This window comes from Neopelma chrysocephalum, unplaced genomic scaffold (assembly GCF_003984885.1).
Source record: "Neopelma chrysocephalum unplaced genomic scaffold, ASM398488v2 Primary Assembly neopelma1_23, whole genome shotgun sequence".
Lineage (NCBI taxonomy): Eukaryota > Metazoa > Chordata > Aves > Passeriformes > Pipridae > Neopelma > Neopelma chrysocephalum.
In genome coordinates, this window is record NW_020897691.1 from 27,881,347 (window position 1) to 27,908,969 (window position 27,623).

The 27,623-nt window shown below is 41.0% G+C and overlaps 1 protein-coding gene across 12 annotated transcripts in view; it reads right to left on the bottom strand.

The window, feature by feature from the left end:
* The window catches only part of TRMT11 (tRNA methyltransferase 11 homolog), a 102,492-nt gene that overhangs the window by 48,752 nt on the left and 26,117 nt on the right, over nt 1-27,623 (bottom strand). For 4 of the 12 annotated variants that reach the window (XM_027691736.1, XM_027691817.1, XM_027691808.1 and 1 more), the window contains one exon: nt 25,202-25,870. The exons of 1 other annotated variant lie outside the window; for it this stretch is intronic. In XM_027691736.1, coding sequence (XP_027547537.1) covers nt 25,703-25,870 — 168 coding nt within the window. In that variant the 3' untranslated portion in view covers nt 25,202-25,702. 7 more of the 12 variants (XR_003535613.1, XR_003535612.1, XM_027691780.1 and 4 more) reach the window with 7 other exon arrangements.

Consider the following 27,623-nt stretch of genomic DNA (forward strand, 5'->3'; position numbering starts at 1 on the left):
AAAGGAAAGGAAAGGAAAGGAAAGGAAAGGAAAGGAAAGGAAAGGAAAGGAAGGAGTAATGAAATGGGGTGTGTAATTGATATATGAGGGAAAGTTTAAAGCAGTGTGATTGGCAAGAATACAATGTTACTAAAAGCCACAGACATGCTAATTGGTGAGTTATTTAAGTAAACTCTATTGAACTTGTAAGTTTGCCAGTTTTAAATTTTCACTTTTGCTTGTAAACAGCTCAGAAAATAAGACTTAACCCGAAACTCATGATCAGTGACTTTTTCATCCAATTTTTTAGCAAATGTAGCTTCTATATCTTGAGCAGTGCTCCTGTTTGACTAAGGGAACAGTTACAGAGAGCTTCCCTTGACTCACCTAAGCCTCCTCCAGAGAAAGTTGGAGCAGGCCAGGTCCTATATGCTTTCCACATTTCCATTATTTCCATTGCAGCTGCAAACCAAGATATTCTTTTCAACCATGGTCTTCACTGCTAGCAACCAGTCTTAGGTGTATGATAAATAACCACCAGAGGCCTGTGATACCTCAGCCACGGCACTGCAGAGGTGGGGGATTCTAAATGGTCAAGCTTGGTGCAGCTCAATTTTCTGCAGTTCTTACAGCTATGCCCAGCATAGAAGCTCTGAGCTGCTCAGAAGTTTGACTGACATCATCAACTTGCTGACAGTAAAGGAATGTGACTGTTGTCTAATGATTCAAAGACGAGTTTAGTTCAACAATTCATGTAAAGGAACAAAAAAAGAAAGCTTTTATCCCATTATCCCATTTATCCTTTATTATTTGGGCTGTAGTGAAGGCAAATTTGACAGTGTAGCCAAAGCAGGTATCCCTGCCCATCCACTCTGCTCCTCTGCCACAGGTTAAGAAGGTCTTGTCCTCTCTGAAAGAAGCACCACTGTATGCTGGCCGATCTTCAGCTGCCGCAATAGAGGGATGGGCTCCTTCTCCCCCTCGGAGAGAGCATCAGTAAGCAGGCACAGGCTATTCTACATTAAGAAAAATATTTACTTTACAAGCGCTGAAATAAAATTTGGAAAAGTGAAGAATAATATTTATTTTGATGATGTTAAATTGCATTAAAGTCGAAAGTGAAAATTAGATGCATGCACATACACCAAAGGCATTATTCACTAATTACAGAAACACAAAAGAACTGGAAAATACCCTCCTTCACTGCCAGTAGGAAAGTTGATCTGGAATAAATTACAGGCAAAATGTATAATTAAGCAAGCTATTATTATCCAGTGTCTTAGCAGATGCTGACCTTGTTTATGGTGATTGGGATAAGAATTTGAGATTTGATTTCATAGCTGTGTCCATGATGCCTTGGACCTGTTGTACTGCCCCAGAAATTCCCAGCATGGTAGCACTGGTATCTAAGTGTGGTGCTCATGGATTCCTGTCCTCCTCAGCTGCTGACTGTCAAACTTTTCTTTAGCTTCTTGGAAAAGAGAAATGGTTTCACTGATCTGTCAGCCAGCCTGCATACTTGAAACCTGTGTTTAATTACTTTGAAGAAGCTTTAATATTCTACCAGTACAAGGAGAGGGGACCTTCCACTGCAGTGCTATTCTTTTATTTTTTATTTTTTTGCAGGTGTAGGCTTGTAGCTTAGTTACTGAAACAATAATTCCGTTGAAAATATCCTTGGCATGAGAGATGAGCTGCCGAAGTGTTATGGGCACAGTAATTTGTACATAGAAATGAGGACCCAGGGAACAACATGAACATCAGTGTCCAGAGGGTCTTATGATTAAAACATTATGCTGAGCTTTTATGATTTCTACAGCTAATTAGCAAGATTTATAAGCATCTAACAAAAACCAAGGCTGAACACAGAAATGATCCTTATTTTCCGCTTGAAGCAGAAAATTACTGGGTTCTAAAATAGCAGGGAAAGGAAGAGGAAAAACACCCTTATCTTTTCATTTGCCCACAATTTAGACTAATTGCTCCTCTTTTCCATAGGATGAGTGGATGTCTCTCAGGTGGCAAGCATGAAGTCTGTGACTTATTCACATTGATGGCAAAACCTTGTTGATTTAACAGAGAAAAGGTTTCCTGCTGTTTTGTTATGGTTTCAGACTAGCACTGGTTTTTGTTTTCCAGCAGTGTAGTGGGGGAATGCGAGGTGTCTGAAAAAGCCACTTCCACCAATATATACTTGGTTGATTCTGTTTCCCTGAGGTGCAAAAGGAAAAGGAGGAGGGTGGGGGAGAAAGAAAAAATACTAAGTTAGTTTGTAGAGCAATGAAGGGCTTAGTCTGCAGCCATAGACTGTGAGGACCTCTGCTACTCCCAGGAGGGCTTCTGGCCAGCAGCACATGGAGGGGGTGTGTATGACCCCAGCCCTTCCCCAACAATTTTTGCATTTTCAGAAGCCCAAACATCCTCATGCAGTCACAGACTGAAAACCCCTGGCCAGCATTGTAAAACTCGTCTATTTTGCCTGAATGAACCTTTCAGCCAGAAAAGGAGACACTCTCCAGAAAACTTCATTGCATGGACATCTCATTGCATAGGGTGAGCCTTGCTCAAAGCGAGATGAAAAACAATGATTGTTACTGAAGCCAGTGGCAAAGGAATTGCTCCAATACAGACCCATAGCAATTGCAGTCACATGTGGTGACTGGTTTTGTGGTGATTGCAGCTAGCTCTTGTGTGCAGAACAGCTGAGATTTCACCCAGAACACAGCTGGTTGTTTTGGCCAGCATGTCCCTTGTCCAGGTTTGCCTTTGGGAAGAGACTCTCCAGCCACTGTGGGCATTGCCCTTTCCCAGCATCTGCATAGAGCACCTCTTCTGTTTCTAGCCAGGAATACAAGGACCACGGTTTGGTCTGCGCTCCCCTGGCTGGGAATTGTGACTCATGAGAGCCTCACTGGGCCCTCAGCTGCCTGGGCAGCAGTGCTGCCCTTGGAATAGCACTACATGTGGGGAGATCTGCTGTGCATACAGCCACCTGAGGCAAACTTGACCTTCAGAGGGCTGTAATTCATTTTTTCATAGAGGCAAACCTCTACTGGCAGGCATACCTTCCCCTATCCCTGGGAAGTGCTGTACCAACTGTAGGTCACCACAGTGTAATAATTAAAAATACACAGCTAGTGTGACCACAAAAGTCTACTTATAAAGTTCCATCTATTTATGCTGGAGCTGTGTTTCCTCTGCTTAGAGATATACAAATACCAATATGCCACATTTTAGAGTATCCTAGCATTTTATCCTTTTTAAGGAACCACTGTAATCACCTCCTTCAGTATTTTTTTTCTCGTTCCTGTATTCCTAGACAGTTGGCCTAAATGGGTATAATGGGATAATTTTCACTCCAGTAATGGTTTGGCGCTTACATTATACAGTGCTTGGTAGGAGGCGCATCATTAAGACAGAGAATCTGATGAAGTTTATGGTGAGTCCCACACTGGAGTCATGCCATACTCTCCATTTTCACCTCCAAAGCCAGTCCATTTTTCTGGTGACATGGAGTGGGAGCAATAGAAACATTTTTGGAGAGTTTCTGGTCTAACATTAGATTGGAAGGATAAGCCAGAGAACTTTCACTGAAGTGGTACCTTGGCCAGAGGTGCTTCAGACTATGAGAATGTCACATTGGCACCTCCTACTGCAAAATGTCCAGTGACAGGAACATCAGCAGAGCTTGACCTCACCAAATAAAGCCAGGGTGTGTATGGGTACAAAGCTCTCAAAACAAGGCTGTGCATGAAAGGACTTTCCTGCTGAAAAAAGGAAAGTGGAAAAAAAGCCTGGCTTGGGCAGCATTGCTGGGACGCCAGCAGAGCTTGGACTAGTACCTGTAGCAGTGGGAGGGGAGTAGGGCAGGGGGCACCCTGTCACAGGCAGCCCCCTGCATTCTTCATCCTCCAGCACAGAGAGCAGAGTCCTCCCAGCCTCCTTTACAGGTGTGCAGGGAAATGGGGGAACAACAGGCTGCTGGGGCTCTCTTCCCAAGCATGTGCGCTCCAGATGGGCCAGGAGTGAAAGCCAGTCAGTATGGAATATTATTTATAATAACAATAATAACAACATTAATAACATAAGAACATCTGGTAGCATTTTTTTTCCATCTACCATTTGGCTGGAGGCAGAGCATCCGGGTGACATGACAATCAGTATTTCTGTTTTCAATTTAGCCCCAGCTCAGCTGCTGCAGTGACTCAGAGACAGGCGCTTCCAGGGACATGTCTCTGGCTCCTGGCTCGGCTGGCCCCGCAGGTGTCCCACCACTAACGGCAGAAGCACCTAAGATCATCCATGCCTAGGTTTCCTTTATTGGCTGTTTCATAAGAGATTGCAAGGGGCTTTTTACACTTCCATGGCTCCTTTCCATCCTATCCAATGAGGAAGTTGCCCAACTGCAACGATGTGCGGTTTCAGACAGAAAACAAAAGCTAGCTGCTTTGAAGTCAAACCAGAAACAGCCTTATTACACATTTCACGCTATTGAAAGTATATTGGACTAAATACATATTTGAAATATTTTGGTATTGTTTTGAATTCTAAGGCTTTCAAATTTGTCCAGTAAATATATCACTTCCACCTACAAAGATTTCAGTTTTGACATGCAACTAACATCTAGCCTAAAAAATTAATGCTGTGGTTAAGAACAGCCCTCTAGCTATTCTTTCCTAATTATACTGACAGAAAATTAAAAGCAAAATTACCACGGAAGCTGCAGCTGTTGCTCCTAAAGTGCATACAGATAGTTGCATTAGGAACATCCATCCTGCTCATCATTAGTTTCTCCCAGCAAATTCTAGGCTGGGGAGTTGATTTCTTTGGGATCTAGTGAAGTGGGTGGATTCCCCAGTCATGGAACAGGGTTTTGCTTCAAAGCAGTTGAAGCATTGCACAGACTCTCATCTGCTATAAATTTATACATGATGACAAACTTAAAAGGTGTACTATTAAAACTTCATGTTCAAGAATAATGTTCATTTAAGTATTTGAGCATTCTCTCTGAAGTCATTAAAGACTGAGATTTATGTAAAGCAAATGAAGTGTTCCCCTTATGCCTTCAGAGGCATGTATCCTGTTCCTGTCCTTGGGGTCAGCCAGCTCTGCATGTACGCTCAAGGACAAACTAGGCCTCAACACTCACTATATTATCAAATTTGCATATGAAGTAGCAAAAATCTAGTGATAAACAGAAAATCCAGACTTTCGGCTCAGCACTTGTCCATTTATTAAAATCAGCTGCTTTAGATGGCATCTGAAATTAATACATTTCTCCTAATGCACTTTACACACTACTTTGTGAATAATAGTTTAGATTGAATCTAATTATGCAGCTTGACCTCCTAGTTTATGCAGCTGAATTTATAAGGTAATGCAAGGCTGCTCCAATCATATTTGCTCTAGTGCTGTGATTCTTAAAATCTGTAAGATGAAAATTTCAGTAATGCAGCACTATTTGTAACAGACAAAAGCTAGGAATTTGGGTCAATTCTACCTCCAGCCTTATTTTATTCCCCACATAGGTTCCCTGTTGTCACAAATATTATTAGTATATGAAATCTGCTGACTGCTAAAGTTCGGGGAATTCCAATACTGAAGGAATTTCCATACCCTTAAATCTAATACAATTTCTAAAGCAGACCCTCTTCTAATGTATATTGTAAAGCTCTCCTGGTTGGTTCAACACTTAGTGAAAGTAGCCAGGAACCTGGAGCTCTCGCATACAAACAGAGGGCCACAATTCCATCTCTTGGCCTGGAGAGGCAGTTGCTCCCTTTCTTTTTGGAGATGCTGGTGATGCCACCAAAGTGGGGCCCCAACATTCACCTTTTTTCAGAATCTCATGGCTGGCCCTGAGTGCAGTGATTACATTACGGGGCAGAACACAAACAGACTAGAAATTTTGCCACTGAGCAGCCAGAAGAAATGGAGAAGAAGCAGAGTGGAAACGAGCAGATTTGGGAAAAGGAAACTGGGAAGGAACAAAGAGGGAGCTGTAATCAGAAATCATCTGAAGCAATGCTGTTAATACATTGTGCATAACAATGTCCTTGATGACAGTCCAGGACTCTCAGCTTGGGCCAGGGAACTGTCAGCTAGAAAGGAGTAAGTTGTTACACAGGTTCATGCTATTAATAGTGACAATGCTCAGTAAATCTTACCTTGTGTGATGTAAACAAGTTTTTATTCCTGTGGCTAGGACAAGTCCTTCCAAATCCAGAATTTATCTGTTTCCCAGCTACACAGACCAGAGGTCCAGCTTTGCAGGCAGAACTGAAACACCATGATAATGAGCACTGCACTGGGTGCATCCATTTTTAGCATAAATAGGTATGATTCACCTTCCTCTTCCAAGGTGTTGATCTTCTCTGTTCAGTTTCTCCTCCCCTTCCCACATTATACCTCTCCAAAATGAACTCTTCCTTCTGTAGCGCATTCCCTCGCACACAAGCTCTTTTGCTTTATGTGAACTCAAGTGTTTGTGACAGTCAACTGGGAGGGGGACAAGTGGTTCCTACCTTTGTCTGAAAGATTTGGTGCAGCAGGAGGGTGGGAGACATCTCCACAGTCTCTAGAGAGGTCTTGCAGCCTGGAGAGACAGCCTTACCTCTTCCAGTGCTTCCTCCAAATCTGATAATTAAATCCTTGAACCCAAAGATGACAGCTTCAAAGGGGAGACTGAAGTCCACAATCACAAAGCTTTCTAAACCCCCTTCTCCTACAAGGTGTGTTAAAGAGCCCTGGTTCTCCCTGGCAAAGGGGTGTGTGTGTGTGTGTGTGTATGTGTTCAAACTGTGTGTCCCACAGACTGGGTAAGCAGGTAGAGCTGGAACTGAAAGAGGACAGACTTAGATTAGATATGAGAAAGAAATTATTTACTGTGAGGTTGGTGAGACTCTTGAATAGGTTGCTCACAGAATCTGTGAATGCCTCATTCCTGGAAGCGTTCAAGATCAGGCTGGATGGGGCTTTGAGCAATCTGGTCTAGTTGATCTAGAATATGTTCCTGCCCATGGCACGGGGGCATAGATGATCTTTAAGGTCCCTCCAACCCAAACCACTCTGTGATTTGAAGAAATACCTTCTCAGTCCTTCACAGTGTGCCTTTATCATCAGAGGGAAGCAAAGAGCCCGTCAGCCAGTCTTTAAATACCGATGCAGAGGATACTTGAATTTATTTTTGTTGGTTTATGCCTTTTTCCAATGGTTGCCTTTGAGCATCACTCTCTCCTTCCAGGCCAAAAAAAGAAAAAGCTCTTTCCCCAAAAAGGTCTGGAGAAGAACAGATACAATCTACCCAGCAATTAAATTTGGGAGTTTCCAAGAAACTGCAGAATCTTCCAAGCATCAATAGCTGCAAATTTGGTTCAACATTCAGACTTGTTCTTCAGCAAAGAAAAAATGTTGACTAGATTTACCTTCGATTTCCAAATTTAATTTATGGGCTCCCTGAGAACTGAAATATTTGGCACTTCCACCTACGTAATTCTGAGTGCTTTGGCCAGGGGACCATGGATTACTCTGTATTCTCAAAGAGGATGCGGTTGGAAGCAAAGTTCCCTTCTGACATCGGGTTAGAGCTGCCATTAGTGAGCTGACAGCTCGTGCTGTGGGGGAAGGAAGAGAAATATTTCCTGGATTCATAAAGAAAGGACTCCGGAGTGGTCAGTAAATGGGAGAAGAAGTGAAGATGAGTAGTGTTGTATTGATTGCTGTCAGCAAGCAACTCAGAGCACAGTCCCTTCCAAACTCTTCTTAAGGAAAAACAAAAGACTAGGGAACAGAAGCCATCCAGCCTCGTAAATCAGGATGGACAGTCCACCACTACACTGGGTAAATGAGCTGGTCCAGTTCCTACCACAAAATAGCAGAAGCTGGAGGGTTAAGCCCACTTAACTTCAACCACCTTTTGCTAATGTGGGACCTTAAACCACACATTTTGGGGGATCAAGAAACAAGAGTGCTACTGGCTGCATTACAATGAACAAAATAAGCAGCAAAGTACTGCATGTGGGTAATAAAAATAATAGCCAGTGGGAAACATGAGGAATCACTTAAATGATGCAAGAGAAACGATATACATCTGAGCATATTTTTTCATAGGCAAACAGATGAAAACTGGTCCTCCAGCAAAGCTGGGGAACAGCCAGGGACTTAGATGTTGCAATGTTTTAATTTGCAGATTTCCTGTTGCCTAGCAGACTCCTCAGCCAGGAATTAAGACAGTCAAGATACAATTCCCAGGGAGAATTAGGTGCCTTAGAATAGTATTCCTAGAAACCAGCACACTGATCATGAAGTTATTTACACTGCCCTGGAGAAACCACAGCAGAAGAGAATGGGACCACAGTCAGAGACAGCAAAAATATCTCTCTGTTTAGTCTGAACCTCCTCCTGATGGAAGGTGTTCATGCCCAGGTAACTCTTTGTCACATAAGGATGCGTTACTCTTTCTTCACCTCCCATTGCCTCCAGTATTTCAGTAGCTAGATCATTCTCCACAAAGATGAACTCTGCCAGAGACTGACCTTCTCCTTATGCCCTCTTATTAAGTGTCCAAGAGTAATATTTATGTGAAATCACCTGAGAGATACATCCAAGAAACAACTATCCCAAAGAATATTTATGTGATTGTTTCCAGCTAACAGTAAAATGTTTCTGTAGAATCTGTTTAGGTAATCTAATCATTCGAACAGCTTGCAAGCAATCTCTCCACTGATTTCAGTTGGTCTGCAGACCTCAAGGCATTGAAAAAACCTGCTTTAAAATAATTAAAATATACTTCTCATTGTCCAATTTAGAATAATATTGACAGTTTAACCTTAGAAAAACATTTTGAAATTGGCATGAATTATATATGCTTTAGACTTGTATTAGGGATTTTTTAAAATTTAAGATAAAAGTGCACTAAGTAATTTTCAACGCAGCATCACTCCCAGTCTCAGATTCAGCAGATTTCTGTCTCTGGGCTGCCAGTGAATCTTTCTGTAGGCAAGTAATTTTCATTAGTTCCTTACTTAATTCTTTAAGACAGGCTTCCCTACTAGATAACCACTGCAATTTGAAACAGGAAAGCAAACTGCAAACCTCTTTGCCCAGAATGACTGCAAACATGCAAGCAAACATGCACTCAATAAACAAAACAACCTTTAAGTTAATGAGGATGCCAATAGCCATCATGTTTTCTGCTATGTGAATATCCTAGACTGAAAGGACTGAGATAAGTAGGACTCAAACAGTGCTGGTGATGTAGACATTTGACTTAACAGTTAATGGAATGTGCTTCAGAACAACCTACTGGAACTGGTATGAGTAAAAAGAAAAAAAAACCAGATAATTTTTCTGACCATACAAGACCTCTTAACAGTACCCCAGACTACTCCCCTGTTAAAGTTATGTGGCAAAACTCTGTCGAATAAACAGGACCCACTTAGCAATCAGCTGGACAAAACAATAGCAAACAGACCACAGAAACAATAATCCTGTGCTGGCACTGGATGATCTAATTGACCTTCTGCATTTGAACCTTGTCATCTATCACTGGCTATGGGCTGCAGAAGAATGAAAAATGTGTAAGATGAAAACAGGTTTAACAATGGAAAAAGAAAACACAAATGCAAATGCAGAGTGAATAGGATTGCTCAAGATGCAAATTATAACCAGACCCAGAGACAGATTAAGAAATGATGAGTATACTCAGAGTGCCAGGCTCCAAATAGTAGGTTACTGTAATGCCTCCTTTTTAACCCCACTCAGACACTGAGCCAGCAGTAAACTTCATTTGCAGCTTTTGGCTCTCCCCATGTTCAGGACATAGGTAGAAATACACATTCAAAGCTCCAGTTCTACTTCTAGGTCTACAGCACTTTAGAGGCAACAACCTAGACTTCATTTTTCAATAGGAAGAGTCACAGAAAGTAGCTCATTTCATCCGAGGCAGCCGAAGGCTGGATAAAACCTGTGTATGGTATAACTAACAGATCCCCTCTGAATACAGTTTTATAAACCCTGATTTCCCAGAGTTTATACTAGAAGCTATGTGAATGCTAGTGCTGCCATTAGCTGAAAAAGCACCTTGGATTTCTACCATAAGCACTCCGAAAATATTTGATTTGTAGACCAAGTTAATCTGCGTTTCTTCCATCTCTGCAGCCAGTTCCATTAGGCTAGACAGGGCCTGAGGACAACAGCATGCTAAGTGCTTCTCAACACTCTCACTCCTTCAAGATTCTCCATCTCTTTTCCCAGGCCCATCTCAGGCACATCATCTCCTCAGGTAAAATTCAGAAAAAGAGGCTGTTCTCCTGCTCTAGAATTGTTCTCCTCCCTTTCTTCGGGAAACAATGGACTTGCTCCCCGATTCCTGGTAAAGAAGCAACTCTAATGCATCCCCACTTTGTGATGAAGCTCAAAAGCAGAAACTTTATAAAGGAGAGAAAAGCAGTAAAAGTACTCATGAGAAGCCACAGCTCTGCTCTCTTTCATCTCTGCTACTCGGCTCGAGGTCCACAGAGTACCAGGGTTTCTACAATATCAGGAGGTGGCTGGTAAAATGACTACACCTTGCTTCAAACAAACCCATAGCTTCCAAGCAGGTTTGCTGAGAAGTGTCACCACCTGCTAGAGAAAACAGTGGGAGCCAGTCCCTCAGCCACCAGTTTTTACGGGTTGGCAGGACCTACTGGAAGGCATAAAGACATTTTTATTATCAACATGTCTAATCAAATTGTTCGATTACAAGATTAACCTAGGATTTTGCAAAGTGATTAGCTTGACTGCCAAAGATTTTCTGACGTATTACTGACCCTTTTATCCAACAAAGAGAGGGATACAGAAAGGTTCATAGATTTTATAAGACTACATCATTCTTCAATTAAGAAAGGTTGAGAAATACTACCCTTTTTCAAAATATTCAAAGACATTACAAATCCCACTGCTCTCTGCCATATGATTTTCAAAGCAAGATTAAGAAGGGAAAAATATAACCTTAAAACATACAGCTCAACCTCTCCTAAGATCCTTGCCGCAATAGAAATGGAGCTGAATGTATATGAGTGACCGTCTGTTTTGAAGTTTTACAATTTCTTCTCTTGCAAGTAGAATTAATAATAAGTTTAAGTTCATTTTATTCTTCAGACTCTTGCTGTCCTCTGACTCTAACAAAATGTCCCCTATCTCAGAATTACCCCAACAGCTCTAATAAGCTGTTACAGGTCTCTGTTGAACAATTTCTTTGCAAATCAGATTGACACAGAATAATTTCCTTGGCCAAGAAAACCAAGAACTCAGCCAAGAAAAGAAAGAAAAAAAAAACCCAACCTTTTCCCTAAATTTTCATGCAAACACACAACTGTAATAATATTTGAGCATATTTTATCATCAAAATCAAGTACTTCATTCTTAAACAACTTACAATATCTAGCCAGCCATCCAACTAAACTGCTGGTCTGTCCAAACAATTAGTCATATTTTAAACCAAAGATAACAAGCAAGATCATGGTTTCCATAATAAATAAATTGATCGTTTTAGTAGAAACCATACTTTGTATCTGTTTCTCCAATGTATATATGTTATTGTATGTATTTCGAGGTAGTTAATACTCAGATTACAACTACTGGAGAATAGAAAAGAAACTGAGGCTGGCATAGATCCTACCTCATCCTGAGTTTCTGCTTCTGGGGCAGGAGTCAGGAAAATGAAAGGTCTCAGTAAACTTCAGTCTGTCATAAGTAATGAGTAGGAAAGAGGAAGGGGAACCCACAAAGAAACCAAAACAAGATGAGACATTGGGATTTCAAACTCCCTTCCAATTTATATAAATAGAGGCTATTTCCTTTGGGTTTAAATCTCTACCCCACCTTATTGATGTGTTGCACATTACAAGTAGAGGTCCTAAGCATTTACTTGACTGAATAACCACAGTATGTTGCCAGAAGAACAGTGATCACCAAGAGAACTCAGGTCACCAGTGATCAGCCCAAGAGACTGGCTGCTCTACCACCTGCTAAGGGGTGAGTGGTTTTACTGGCACAAAGCAGACGCATCTGGAGACAAGGACATTGCACATTTTGGTCCTTCCAGGCCCTGCACCTCAGGGTACAATGTCCTGCTTTGCCAGAAGAGGTACCCACAGTACAAAATAAAGCAGATGGCCTCCCGCCGCAGCGGGGAGAAGGCGAGAATGTGTGTTTGTCATGGCCTGAGGTACCCAGGCACAGAACCCCTTCCCCTCTACCTGCCCATCTGGACACATGCTCAGAGGAGGCTTGACACTGGCTGCTGGTACATCACCTCAAAGCTGGCTGCAGCAGGACTCCCTGCTCACAAGGACCAGCTGAAACAAAAACTTGGGACATTCAGAACAAAAACCCAGGCTTTGGTGTGGGGTTTTTCTTGGATAGGTTTTGTTGTGGGTTTGTTGGGGTTTTTCTTCAGGCAGATATTCATGTTGCAGAGAGCACCTGAACTAACTGAAATCTAAGTAACGATGTGGGGAAGGGAGAGGGGGAGGAACAGGGAAAGGAGTGGAAAACCTTGGTCATCAGTAATTCCGTACTTATAATAATTTCTAAAACTGGCTAAGCACCTAAGCATGTGCAAGACTGCATAGGCTGAAGTCTTCCTTGGATCACCTCCAAGACATTAATGCAGGTACACTTAAAATTAATGAGATTACATATTTTGTGAGATCCCATCATTTCTAGTTCAAGGTAAGAAGAGTAATTGTGGAGGGGTCAGTTGCCCTTTCTTATCCAAAGAACTTGTGCCAATGTAAAATTACTAAGTGGGAGAAGAATTAAAGCATGTCACTGGAAACTGGACAGTTTAAGTCTCTGGAGATATACATCTGACTTTATAGTTCATTCTTTGATATCTTTGTTTTAGAGACTGAAAGAGTACAAGCAATTGAATACCAATTAAACAATTACAGTGTCTGCAGGGCATTTTTTCCATTACTGTTTCAATAACCTAAATGAGGTATTTTAGTTATTTCTGCAGAATCCAGATTTACAAAAACACACACACAGACACGCACGCCTGTGAATGCTAAAACCCCTGGTTTATAAAATCACATATTGCGATCAGTTCTGAGGACAACACAGCAGATTAGTTGGACACTTTTCAAACTGCTCTATCTTACTTTCCAGATGCTCCAAATCTACAAAGAAAAAGGTAACTGGTACCGGAAGACTCTTTGGGTAGCAGGCTTACAGACTGGTAAAACCTTATACCAAGAAGCTGTTAGGTCTCCTTTTCTCAGCCCAGACTATAAAGAGGATGTAATATTTCATGGTAGAAGACTGTCAGGGAAGATATTTGCCTCTGCTTTTATAAATAAGGTATGTTGGGCAGCTATAGCGAAATGTACCATTAGGTACTTTTCCATCTCTAGAGTCTATTATTCTAATTTCATTTAGGAATAGCACTGCAGTATCCATCTGTAGCAGTGAAGGCTAGAGAGGCAGAGTTAAGCACAGGCATAAAATCACAGGCTGCTGGAACAGACAACATGATCAGTTGTCCATATCTGGTAGCCAGTAATCTGATAGTCTCGTCTCTTACCTTTAAGACTGAAAATATCCATCATCATAGAATAGGAATTCATTTCTAGAAGAACAAACATAAAACTTTGAAAATAATCTTCTAGGCATGTGCTGGAGGTACCTCACCACCCTTTCCTCTGTCTTTGTGCTGATGTGTTGCATCCTGTGAAGAAGGTTAAGACAGATTCTCTGAAATGTTGTGATGTTTTTCTCTTCACCTTGTCACAGCTCTGCTGAGTGATGGAGGAGAATCTGAATGGTCTGCTCTCTCTGGAGTGAGAGAATAGTGTCAACACTGCTCTAGATTTCAGATCTGGCAAAACATGCCTGAAGGTGACATGGAAGAACAGTAAGTTTTAATGACATCTCTATTCTCATGACTTTCGTGAAGGTCTAGTATTAATAAAATAAAGCTTTCTGAAAAATTAAATGTTATTCTTGTGTTTCATACTGAGTATCTCAGCCCAATGCTGAGTTAAATAAGGCAGACGCTTTAGATGTGGAGTAATAAGCCCCAATTACTAGTTTTAATGAAATTCTATGAGTGTGCTTTAGTCCCAGCACCATCAGTGCTCACAAACTAGCAATGCTCCATACATAATTAGGCTTTCTTGACATTAGCAAACACAAATATTCATTTTTTACTTTGGAAATCCTAACACAGATGGGTCTTTTGTGGAAAAAAATCTTTCAGACAAGCTTTGAAGATAACTGCTACAATAAAGGATTGATTTTCTCAGTTTCCTAGGTCTTGATCTGTTTGCCATAGTTTAGTATAAAATAAAGAGTACCTTTCTTACAACTGACAAGTCAAAGTGAACGAAGCCAATTGTGCAGATTGCAACCTTTGAAGTATTACTTGAAGATCATACTAATTGCTCAGAAAAATTTAACAGCAATTGCTGAATTCACTTGCATTGCTGCTCATGGTATCAAGCAGTTTTGTTTAAGAGAACATGCAGTATATTGTGGACAATTACTTTATATTTCAGCATGAATTTCCCCACTAATTTTAAATTCATTCTTTCTTTCATGTATTTTTAGTACACTCCTGTGGATCATTGGTTCTTTCCAGTTAGAAAGCAAATGAATGTAAATGGTGCCCAAAGCACTAAAATATTAAATGCTACAACAGAACCCTCCAAAATACTAGTTTCACAGGTAGATCCAGATTGAGATTTACAGGTCCAAAAGATTTTGCTTCCCTGATCTCCTGGCACAGAAAAAAATCCCAGTGGACATACAGTGCGGGCTGGTTGTGATCAGCCCTAGAAGAAAAGATGGTGGAGTTTGGGAGCTAGCCTGAGACTTGGGACATGTTCATTTTCCTGCTACACTATGATGTCATGTATGACCTTGGGTACGTCACATTTCTAAAACTAGAATATCTATTTCATAAGGATCTTCTGAGGACAAATGCATTCAAGAATGCAAGACACCCAAATCATAGAATGATAAAATATTTTGGGTTGGAAGGGACCTTAAAGACCATCTCGTTCCAACCCCCTGAACACTTCCAGGGATGGGGCATCCATAACTTCTCTGGGCAACCTGTTCCAGTGCCTCATCAATTTTGCAGGGAAGAATTTCTTCCTAATATCTAATCTAAACCTACCTGCTTTCAGCTTAAAATTGTTACCCCTTGTCCTATCGCTGCAGTCCCTGATAGAGTCCTTCCTCATCTTTACTGTAGGTCACCTTTAGGTGGGAGGCTGCCGTAAGGTCTCTCTTGAGCCTTCTCTTCTCCAGGCTGAACAACCCCAACTCTCTCAGCCTGTCATCATAAGAGAGGTGCTCCAGCCCTCTCATCATCTTCATGGCCTTCTCTGAGCCTGCCTGAGCAGATCAATGTCTTTCTTATCTTGAGGGCCCCAGAGCTGATGGTTTACATAAATACATAAAGTAACTATGTAAGCTATGGGTTTAGAAGCTCCTAGGATAAGAAGTCCTAGGTTCCCCTGCAATTTGTAGAAAGAATGGCCACAGCACTGTATAGAAGGAGTTCTAACCCTCCTTTCCTGAAGGCAGATGTTCCACACAGGAAGATGTTCCCAGCCTCAGAGATGAATGTGTACTTGCATTTCACACACAGAAACCACCTTCCGCTTCAGGCAGGATATAAAATCTGGGTTACCCAATGCAGTCACAGCTGGTCTGTCACTCTGGTACTGCTTCATCATCTCAGCATATAGGGTACAAACGTCCCCACATGGCATCTCATCCCAAACACCTCCCAAAACTCTGTGTGCTGCTGTTTTCTGGCTAAGTGTTGCTACACAACACTGCTGCTTCCCCATATTATTCAGAGTGGAATTAACTAGTCATTGATTTCACACCTTGAGTCTTGTTTATGTCCTGCTACTCAAACCTTATCCACACAGACAAGGACTGTCTCACAAAACCAAAGAGAAAAAAAAAACCCACCATCCCAGCACATCCTCACACAGGCTAACCAGGCATGCTCTCTGAAATGCCTGGGTCAGTATGTTGCAGCATCCAAATGAAAGGAATCCCAGGACACCCGTCAGCTAACACACTGAGAGTGTTGAATGTCCCACGGTCTTTCAAGAGGAAAGGACTGACTTCTCAGTAAAAATCAGTAGGCACTGAGATATAAAATCCAAATAGGCCAAAGACCAAATCAGAAACATACTGTGTTTCAAAACGGTCAGTTTCACATGGTTGGAAACGATTATGAGCCAAATCAGCTTGGAGAGAGAATTTTTGAAAGGAAAACAGAAGTAATAATTGGGAAGTATTAAAAAAGAGAGCACTGAATACACAAAAGATCCACAATCACACACAAAAAAGGAAATTTTTGCTGCCATGACACACACTACTACTCTACACCTTAAAACCCTCCAGAATTTGAAGAGAGGCTGCAAGTGCTGCAGGGCTGCAAATCTCTTTATGCCCCTCCAAGGTGCTAAATCCCACAGACCATAATCCCAACTGTACTTCTGGGTTAACTTTGGCAAACTCTGTCCCTGGATCACAAGAAGTAAAGCCATGATATAGCTGTTCAGTTAAAGGAAAAAATGTAATAAAGCATTAAGTCTCAAGTGAATAAATAACCCTCAAAGACAATCCTTCTCACTTTATCTTTCCTTTTCTCAAAGGCATGGTCAATCTGTGTTGAGAAAGGCAGCTAATGACTTTTCTTCTTCAACTTTCCAAAATTTTACATTTAACAAAGCCCACAGTAACACAAAAGACCATCAGCTGCTTTCCTTCTGCCAGGAGGTTCTTGGGCAATTCAGCAAGGAACTGCACAGCCTCCACAGTCAGCCTGAGGTCTAGGAGTGATATGACCAAGACCACAATTTCATGACCACTGTGAGCTGATCCAACAACTCACCCCTGAAGAAAGAAATTCACTCTCTCGGGGTAATCTTTTTCATCAAAATAAACAGTTTTCTGCTGTCTTAGTATGTTAAACTGGCACGTGAAAGGCTCCAGTAAGAATCAGAGTCAGTGTAAGAGTGGGCAACTCTGCTGAGCAGAGGGTGAGAAAAGCCTGGACCAGGGAACAGGGAAAAGGCACAAACCCACTCTCCTTTCAGCAGCACTGTACTGTCACATTAGCTTCCATGCTTGTGAAACCGCAGACTGAGGACCTGCTGTGGAGCAATAACTCTTCTGCAGAACTTTTCATGAAATGTAATCCAGTACTCCCAAGGAGGATTCATATCTCACCCATCAGCTCCCCAAAGCATCACACGTATACAGTAACAACCTAGTGAAAGGGGAAAAAAAATTAGCTGCACAAATATTTAGATAACCCACAAAAAAAGAAGTAGGCAGCAGCTTATAGAAATCATAAGCCAGAAACCTGATAAGATGGCCAAAAGGACAAAAGGAAATAAATTCTGTGACTGCCAAAAGAGAGATTTTGATCTTCAGTGTTTGAAAGTCTCCTGTGTGTTTGTTGAATTATTGTTTTTTCTTGTATATCAAAACCTAATTGGTTCATTTTTGGATGGACAAAGTAGATGAAAATGAAGATGCAAAACTACTTCATAAATATTCTTATCCAGCATAGTAGAAGCAGGAGCTGATATGCATATTTGAAATGACGATGAATTAACTGGCCTCACTGTAAACAAAGAAGTACTGTAAAAAACCAGACATTACCAACTAGAGTAACTCATAAATGAGGAAGTCTGAGTTGTACACATCCAAGAGCTCCTGAACAGCAGACTGACAAGCACCCTAGACTTGGTCCTCTCCACTAGAGGACTAGACGGAGACTAACATAACTGCTTTAGATATGGCATTGACATTAAAGATTAGGTGCTGCCTTGAGACTATAATCACCCCTACCTCAAGGCATCCTGAGAAGGAAAGATGATCTTGGTCACTGTGCATTTCCCCCGCTCCCTCGAAGCAGCTGGAGGCAAGTTAAGACAGCCTCTCAAGCATCTGCTCATACTTGCTGAGTAGCAATGGGGCAAAACAGCAGCTAAGAGGGACAAGGAGCCCATTCTATAAAAACAAAGCCCTCGGACCACTGGAAATGAGTGGGAGGGGTAAGTCTCCCACAGAAGGGCTGCACATCTTTCCATGCCAGCAGGCACAGTGTGGAGACAGGAGATGCTGCTGTGCCTACACCATCCCCCCATAATGGTTCAGCAGTGGCCACCTCCTTAACAATCTTCACATTTGCCAGAAACTGCAAGTGGGCAAAGCTGCTGTTGTTCATAATGATTAATAGACTATGCCATAAATATAACTGATAGTATTCATGTGCCTTCTCCGTGCAGGAGGTGCTCCAGCCAGGTCAGCAAGGCACTTAGAACATCTGCAGTGAGGAGCTCCTGCCACCCCCTCTGGCAAGTGCCGGCATCTAAGCCAGCTGTGCTCACAAGTAGCTTCCAGATGCCTTTGTGAGCTGCAGCCTCACGCCTGGAGGGGCTGCACTGGTGAAGAGGACACCCTCTGGCAAGGCCACAGGAAGAGGCTGTCAGTGTCCCATGGCTCTGCTTGTGTTTGGAGCACTGCCTTTCCTCAGACTCAGCATGGTCATGAAGAGAGGAACACACTGAGCAAGGCCTTAATAAGCTCACAACTTTCCAGAAGACTCTCCTGGTGAGAGGGAGGAGGAGCAGGAACATGGGCCACTTGCCAGAGATCGATCTGTCCAATTTAAAGAAATTAGTTTAATTGTTTGTGGCAGTACGAGAGCTTGCAGCTGCTGGCTCCAGGAAGCCTGGACAGTAAGACAACACGGCGCCAACACTGCTAGAATTAAACAAGTGAGGTGAACACCCAGCAGCCGGGACTCAGGAAGCTTGGTGGCTTCATGTCCCTGCAACGACAGGCTTGCACACCCAGCGTTGCCATTCTGAACTGTTACATCCCAGGGTGGCAACTCTCTCTAAAATCCACACTGGCTGTTAACATTCAGAGTAGGTGGTATGAGATAGTGCTTAAGAAACCCACCATTCTGCAAGCAAAACCTTGTCCTGCAAAATCCAGGGGTCTGTCCTGCAAAGAGGAGCCCCAGTAGGCTACTGGGGTGGTGGGACCCTGTGTCCTAGACCAGGGAGGGGAAAAGCAGGGAAAATGTTAACAACTGTGTAATTACAAAATGATGTTTGCTTATTTTCTTTTTTTTCTTTTTTGCCTCAGAAGATAAGAACAGTTGGAGAAGTATATGCCGTGGGGCCTCAGCAAATCTACTGCCAGGATTTGCTGTTTAAAGCTTTCATCCATCCAGTTTTAATCCAAATTAGTAGGAGCTTCAGAAAGGGATCCTGGCAAAGTCACAGCTGGAAAGATTTTCATCATTAATTCTTCCAGGCTTATAAAAACACAATTTAAAAAAAATAGGAAGGGGGTGGGATGTAACAGCTCTTGGCACAAACTTGTTTTGGTTTGCTTTTGGAGTAAAAACAAAAACCAAAATAAAATCTATATTTAATTAAGAAATAATCTGTATCTTTTGTCTTCTTTGACATCTTTACATAAGGCTGAAAATGCTATTCTATGAGATTTATAAAATTAATTTGTTTGCTTCATAAGGAGGCAAGGTGGCTGGGGGTGAGAGGGGAGGGCCCACTCCCCCGGCCCCAGTGGCACGAGGCCCGCGCATTTTTTTGGCAGGTCATTCCCTGTAGCAAACAGCAGCAGTTTAACAAGTTCAGCCTGCAGCCTGTCAGGTCACTCCCGGGGAACACCAGAATGAGGAGGCAGAACAAGTGCCAGTGGTGCTTGGGTGCTTGTGTGTATTCACACAGGATGCACCAGCACATTCATAGCAGCCCCTTTCCTTATGTAATTTCATTACGTTTTTCCACGGACTACAGTGTTAAGGAATGAGGTTTGAGCAAAGGCATACAAGTACTCTCTGTCACACAGGCATTTTGAAGAGAGAGTAGGAACTTTCCAAAACCCTCCTAAATTGCTACAGGTCTGCTTATTAATGAGACACAAGGTTTTCTTCAAGACAGGAGTCTATGTCCTAAGGTGCTGCTTACGATTCTGTTTATCCTAGTCTCTGCCACAACTGTTATTGCAATAAACCCACTGCACCTGCCTAGCACTCCTAATCTCAGGATCTCACAGCTTTAAGTAAACAGCCTCAAAACAAACCTGAAGGGCAGAACAGGTTATAAAGGCATGAACTGTGACCGCAGAGGCATCATTCCACCCACCACATACATTCACACAAAGCACAGGACCACAGCTCAGTGGAGAAGAGTGCCTGCGTGTAAGGAGCTATCCTTTCAACTTAAAAGATCCAACTACTCACAGGATTTTCTCCATATAGCTATGTTTCATCTCTAGCCAAAAATCACAGTATTTTAGGAACCTTCCCTATTAGGTGCTAAAAACTTTCATAACTAAATTTTTCCTGTACTGAAATTATCTACTTGCATTTCTCCTAGTGATAGATACATCAATAGAAAAATAGATAGAACAAGCATGAGTTTTGCCTCTAAAATACAAGTGTTCAGTGGAAATCTTTCACATCAGTCACAGGATAAAGCAAAGACACTCTGGGCTGTCCAATCATGGCACAGAACATCCATTCTTACTCATCAGACAGAGACATCACATCTTTTGGGACAGACTCCAGAGAAGGAAGTATTGTGATTAACTATGACTATTTTACCAATGGCATCTTCTTATGGAGATGAGATTGTTTAGTTAGGAGTTATATATTAGATTAGAATTAACTACTTGTCCCATCACATACAGTAACACGACCTGCTATTTTGCACTTTATTAGTGAAAAAATTATTAGAACAAATCCATGAAGAAAAAGTTTTAGATTAAAATTTTATGCTTCAAGTGGCATTTTAATTGGAAGAAAAAGAACCTAAATAAAATGTTGTTTTGGAGAGAATTACAATAGCGATAATACTATGCTGTTTTTACACGTTTAGTTTTTTTTTATTTTCACTATTTTATGTAAATTTGGACTAGAATTTCAGATGATAATTGCCAATTATCACCTCTTTCCAGCACCCAAAACCTGAATGTTAAAAAATTACCTTCTGGGGAATTTTAAATGAAGCAAAATATCCTGTTCCTACCCAGTGGTACTCAAAGTACTCCTTGTTAGACCTGATCCGCATGGTCAGAGCCTCCTGTGCCTTGGTCTGCTGTGGGTTGGCAGCAGCCTCTCCTGGGCACCTCACTGAGGGTACAGTGAGCTACTATCCTAACAGTGGCAGCAAAGACATCAAGATCTCCCTCCTATCAATGGATTTTACCTTTCAGCTGCCCACCTCACTTTATGCAACCTGCAAGAGCTGTATAAGATCTTACTTGGCAAACCTGTCTCAAGGTCCAATACCCTTAGTGTAGCCAGATGGAATGTCCATTCTCCAGGACCTTGGGTCTGATGAGGTGTTTCAGCTAACAGAGAGCTGACGTCTTGTTTGAGTGGTATCCTGCACACCCACAGGCCCAGGAAAGCTGTAACTGATAAGAGCAGTACAAAATACAATGTACAAAATAACAGCATCCATGATAGAAAACTACAAAGAAAACAGTTGTGAGGATACATACATGAACAGAGACTTTTACAGTCCAATAAGCCAATAAGAGAACATCACAGAAATATATTAAAAAGGGTAGCATGAAGGCAGGTAAGATGTGCTTTGCTGTTTTAAATTAAATGATCATAAAAATCAATTATATAAAAGAATAAGGTTAAAGAAACACATTTATTTTCCAAATAGCAAACTCGAAAGAAAGGGAGTCTCTTCATTCCCCTGGGTACCCACAACTCTGTTTGTTTTAGGAGCAGGGAAGAAATCTTCAGACTGAAAAGACGGCCTTGTTTAACTCTGGACCTCAGTTTAAACTGCAAACCAAGCTAAACAGCAAAGAACGAACACATTAAATTTTTCTTCTCTGCTTTTACAAAGGGGCAGAAAGGAGAGTCAGAAAAGAGGAACATTGTGGTGATGGGAGCTGAGCTAGCAGCTGAACCTCCTGTCAGCTAACCCCAGAGCTGCTTATTGTCCAACAGGAAAACCTGTAACCACCACATATCACCCACTTCAGTCTTGCCTGCTCCAACTGGACATTTTTTTTGTCTCTTGAAAACCTGTGACCAGAAGACAGTGTAAGTGTCACCATCTGTGACACCCTTCTCTGGCTGGTGGCCTTGAAGCTGTGGAATTGTCCTGGCGACAGTGGAAATAACGATTAAGAAGAAATCTTAAAAAGCAGTGATAGAAGGAAAGCAAACACTGAGAATTATTAAGGTGTTTTCTCCCTATTACATTTCTACATTCAACCAGTATCAAAACAGCAAGAGAGAAAGCCCGTACTTTATCTTCTAAGCCACATTTTTCAATAATTTTGGACAGATGAGCTTGACTGAGAACTCACAAAAATTTGACTGCCTTCTGCCAACTGTGGTGGGCATGGATACACATGTCCTTCTATTAAGTCCCAGCTCTGAGCTACAATGTTACTCTAAGGAAAAAAGAAGAGATACTGAACAGTTAAGCACTTCCACCACAGCCTTCCAGCCCCGTTGAACAGGCAGAGAGGAATAAAGGGTCCACCAAAACCAACCTTCAAGAGTTGCTGTTGAAGAGTCCATATCCAGTGAGGGAACACTGCTTCTCTACTGGAGGAGACCCAGAGTTAGATGTTATTCCATTAACAGACACCAGTTTCTTAGGATGGTTTACAGGGAGAATTGTACTCTTGAGAAGTTCACCAAGCTGATACATTGGTGATAAGGAGAAACTACCGAGTCTGAGTTTCTGTGAGTTTGTCTCGTAGCTTGGGTAGAAGTGGAAAGTTCAGCCAAGACCTTTATGTTCCATCTAAAAAAATGCTTTTACTTGTGTCTCTTTGTTTTAAAGAGCAGATCAAGAAGCAGCAGGGCCAGCACTAGTTGTCACAGCAGGAACAAAAAACATTGGTTAGAGCTTTTGTCTCCAGGTCTTGTTTCCGTGTGGGTTCTCTGATGTTTAATGAGAGTTGAACTTGTATTACAGCCTTTTCCTTGGAAGACATTAACTAGGTCTTTTTTTTTCAACACTTCTGCCTATTTCAACAAAATGTGTAGCTTCCTGTTATCTGTTAAGACATCTTCAAACCTTGACCTTCTGTTACACTTGGTCATATTGGCTACTAATTAAAGTATTAGAGAGAGATAGCAAGTAGGACACACAACGACTGCAGAGAAAATCTACTTCCACTCTTTTTCCAATTCCTCTTCCCATGGACATGTAGGAGGCTTACAGCCAGGAACACCAACATCAGGTAAAGGGATACTGTGAAAAGAGGGGGCTCTCTCCCTTTGTTGCCTCAACAAATCGCTCCCTACAGCAAGAGACAGCCTCTGACCATATGACCTCGCAGCTGTTTTCAGCTCCTCCCTCCATCCAATTTGCTGCAGTACAACAAAGCATTCCAAAAATAACATTTATCTTTAAAAACTGGAAAATGGCACAAACCACCCCAAAAAAGAGAATGACAATGGCACGAGTTCAGCGCGGGATTGTGAACTGATGCTCCCCGCCAGGGACAGGAAACTGGAACTACTCAGAAAGAGACTGAATGGAACCAGATTGAACGAAAGTGCCAGAAACCGCGGCCATGGATGGCCAAGTCCTGCCGAAACGATAACTCACCCGCCTGTCAGTCCTTCGACAGAGCAAGAGCAAGGACTGCGTCACGGCTTTACAGCTATACATGCCTGTGCTTTGCAAGGCTGCACGTACAACAGGCTGGAGCGTGCACATTAAACAAGGAGAAATTTAAACATGAGGAATATTTCCAAATCATAGCTTTAAAGTTGCGGATCAGCAGAGTTTGAACATCTGATTTCAATTCTAAATGATTTTTGATTAGTGGGTGTTGATGCAGTACCCCAAATACACTTGCAGTTTCTGTTCAAAATGGTATTCTTGAGTAATGATAGAGCTGTTATGTATGAACTGCTAAACAGAGGCTACAGCACCACTGATGAAGGGACTAAAAGTTGGACCAGGTAGAGGAGAAATAAACTCAATCATTTTCATTGAAAAGACAGAGCCAGATTTGCCACTACCTTCCCTCTTGTATAACTATGTAGATCATGTCTGTGTAAGGTAACTTTTAGGAAAATGAAGTTATAAAGGCATAATAAATCCATTTAGAAAAATTTCTTGCCTATGAAGAACTGAAAGTAATTTTAATTTGTAAAGTAATAAAAGCTGAATGCCAAATTGTAATGTTAAAATGAAGACAGGTTTTCAGAAGTAGTAATTTTTGAGGTAATATTTGAAAGCAATCAATTCAAATTCTACTTTCAAAAAATTTTCTGAGCTTTTGATCTTGCTCCAAGTTTAGCCCAGAACAACTATTATAAGGCTGACATAAGATGTCTCAAAAAAAAGTGATTTATAATGGAAACAGAGAAAATAAATCACAATTTGAGAACTTTTTAACACACAACAGATTAGATCCAGAAGGTCAGACAAAGCTGTCATTGAGTTTGTAAGCCTTCCTGCTGCAGCTAAGGACCACAAAACACAGAAGAGCAAATTCAGTTAATGAACTTGATCGGATACACACAATGACTCGTGCCTTCCTTGGAGAGGCACTTAAAAACTATGATCTACAAAGATTCTAACATGACCATAGTCAGTGACCTGTGGTAAGTTGAGAAGCAGGGTTCCTCTGGCTAGAGCAAGTAAATGCCCTGCTGAAGAATATGTGACCATATTCGACCACCAAAATGAGAAGGACCATTAACATCCTGAATTAATGGGCTTAGTGGTTTTCAAATGAGGTATTTTCATGATGGACACGGTGTGGATTCAGCAAAGTCTGCCCTTTAACAAATGCAACTTCAGTTTCAATGATTTGATTAGGCTTAATACCATTAGGGAACCATTACTGATTTTATGCTGTTGTTGTTACTGGTTTAACTATCAATTTCTGAACCAAAAATTGCAGACAGTTGGCTTGACCAAGAGTCAAGGTTTAGGAATGCAAAAGCAAATCCAAGGTACAGATGAGCTTCAGACGTGGACAGGCTTCACAGGGTTTAATAGGCTCTCCAGAGTTTGTCAGGTCACAGAGACTTTCTTTTTTTTTTGTGGGGTGTGCACGTGCCCAGTTGTTTCTTTGCATTTTTTATTTGTTTTAAATACTTCTGACCTCAGCCAGAGCAAGTGGAATTCATTCAAGCAATTACTGCATGCAATAATTAAAAAAAACTCACGACAATCTTGTTTTATTGTGTACAATTTACAAAGAAACAAAACAAATGAAAATGATCTTCTTAATAAGCAATTCTTGATCACCACCACGTGTTTCTCAAACAGCCAGATGTTCACAGTTTAAGAAGCCAAATAATACTGCTACTTTTTTGTAAATGTTAATGGTGAAAGAACAATAATAATGGTTTTAGTCAATCATCATTAGTACTTGAAAGTACAAATATAAATTAAATAAGACTCAAAAAACTTGTACAATAAAATCTGCTGTAAACAAAGCTAATTAAAAAGAATGGCTCTCAACCTGTGTTGTGGGTTTCATCTTGTTTTAAAATTAAAAGCAGTATTTGTTTTTCTGAAACATCCAAATGAATGTTCATATCCAGATGTCCTTACAAAGAAACACGATCTCCGTTCTTTTCTCATTTTTTAATCTGTTTATATTATATTTTACTTCTGATTGTCTTTTTCTTCCTTGGCAATCCTCTTTGTCACACCACTGAAATACTTCTCACGGAAAGAATTGTGTCCCCTGTATGGCATATACTGGCCATCCAACAAGTAAGAATTCTCATCTTGATCCTGTATAGTATCAAAATGCAATCATTAGACTTCAGGATAGTATGTTCAGCAGGTATTGCCACTGGTTTGCTTCCAGACTTTTTCAAACACAAGTAAGGGTAAAGTAGTTAGGTTTTTTTTACAATTCAACGGCACCCATTTAAGACACTAGACTGATTTAAAGAATTTAAAAACTAGAATGCTAAGGTTTCCATTAGGATTAACAAGAACATATACATTCTACTTCAAAGTCTTAACATTTAACAGAAATGAAATTCCATATGCCATGGATTCTCATTTGACATTAATCAAATACAAGCTGTAAGCAGACAAAGAGATTTTGTTTGTGATGTTAGTTTTTGTTTGTGTTTCTTAATGTACTCATTCAAACTTCCATTATTCTACTCTGTACAGCAAAATTATGCAAGTTGTCAGTTTTAACAGCACTGCATCACTGAAAATATCTCATCTGGCATCACCAGAATCTTACCCTTACATGAATGAATGAGCACAGGTACTATGCTACACAGACTTTTATAAAGGAAAACATGTATTTTCCAGAAAATATGCCATCTGGAGAATTCCATCACTCAGAAGTCTCTAAGGCAGGTACAAACAGAAGAGGAACACAGTCAGCTAAAATGAGTTCCTACAGTTATTGAAGCACAATCAGAGAAAATTTTTTTGTGCAGCATTCATATACCTCTGAAAGTTAAGTTGATACAGTAAATCCCTACACATAATACATATTTGACACAAGCCAACAATACAGTTTAGAAAACTCTCCCACTACATACACAAAGGTTTAGTTCATTGTGTATTATGGCTTTACACAATTAAGATACTTGTCAACTAACATTAGCAATGCTATAAGCTAAACAATACATCAAACTTTGACCTGAGTGCTAAAGAAAACTGATGGGACTTCTAAAAACAGTGTTATGCTTATTGATGTCACTTTATTATGCTCAATAGCAAGATGGAAAGGTGACAAGCAGCCTCACATAGAACAACTGAACTGCACAAAGAGAAAATAAAAACAAGCATACCACAGAAGTAAACCTCGATTCCAATGTTTTTTCTCAATGCATACTCACCATTAAATTTTTTTTAAGCAATGCAGTTACATACAGGTTGGTTCATTACTTAAGTTTACAATTCAAAGTTATTTGTTGATATTTGTAAATAAAGTTACCGTGGAATGCTTTAGCATAAGTAGGAGAAACATGGAAGTAGATTTTAGTCCATATTTTCATACTACAAAGGTATTACAATGCAAGGATGAACTGAATCCTAATGAACAATCTCTCCCCTCACTATTTTGTAGTCTTTCCAGGTTTTCACCTAGCAAGATTCAACACCTAACCTAGCTTTGGATATCCTAACATGCAATCTAAAAGGAGTGAAACAGAAGGTTGTTCAACAAAGCAAGAGGCTTGTGTGCATGTACAAGGGCCCTCTTCCGGATACAATGAGATATTCCTAAGAAGTAGTTTTCACCTGCTATCCCAGCAGATACCAGTAACGTGACACCAGCTTAAATTAACTTGCTAAATATTTACTGCCATGTAGATATCTAACATGTAAAGCATGTACACCAGTAGCAGCTCCATTTAAATACTGCACCACTGGAAAACAGCAGAAGAAAATGACTTCAGGAAACCCATAGTACTACCTATTATCTTTTGGTCACCTGTGAGAGACTGCCATCTCCAAGACTATTCCCAGGGCGACAATCAACATGGTTTTAACATGTTTGTGAAAAAAACCCAAAATTACAAGATTACTATAGGCAGACTGGAAACAAGGAGGACTTAAGACACACTACTCTCACAGCCAGCCTGTACCCAC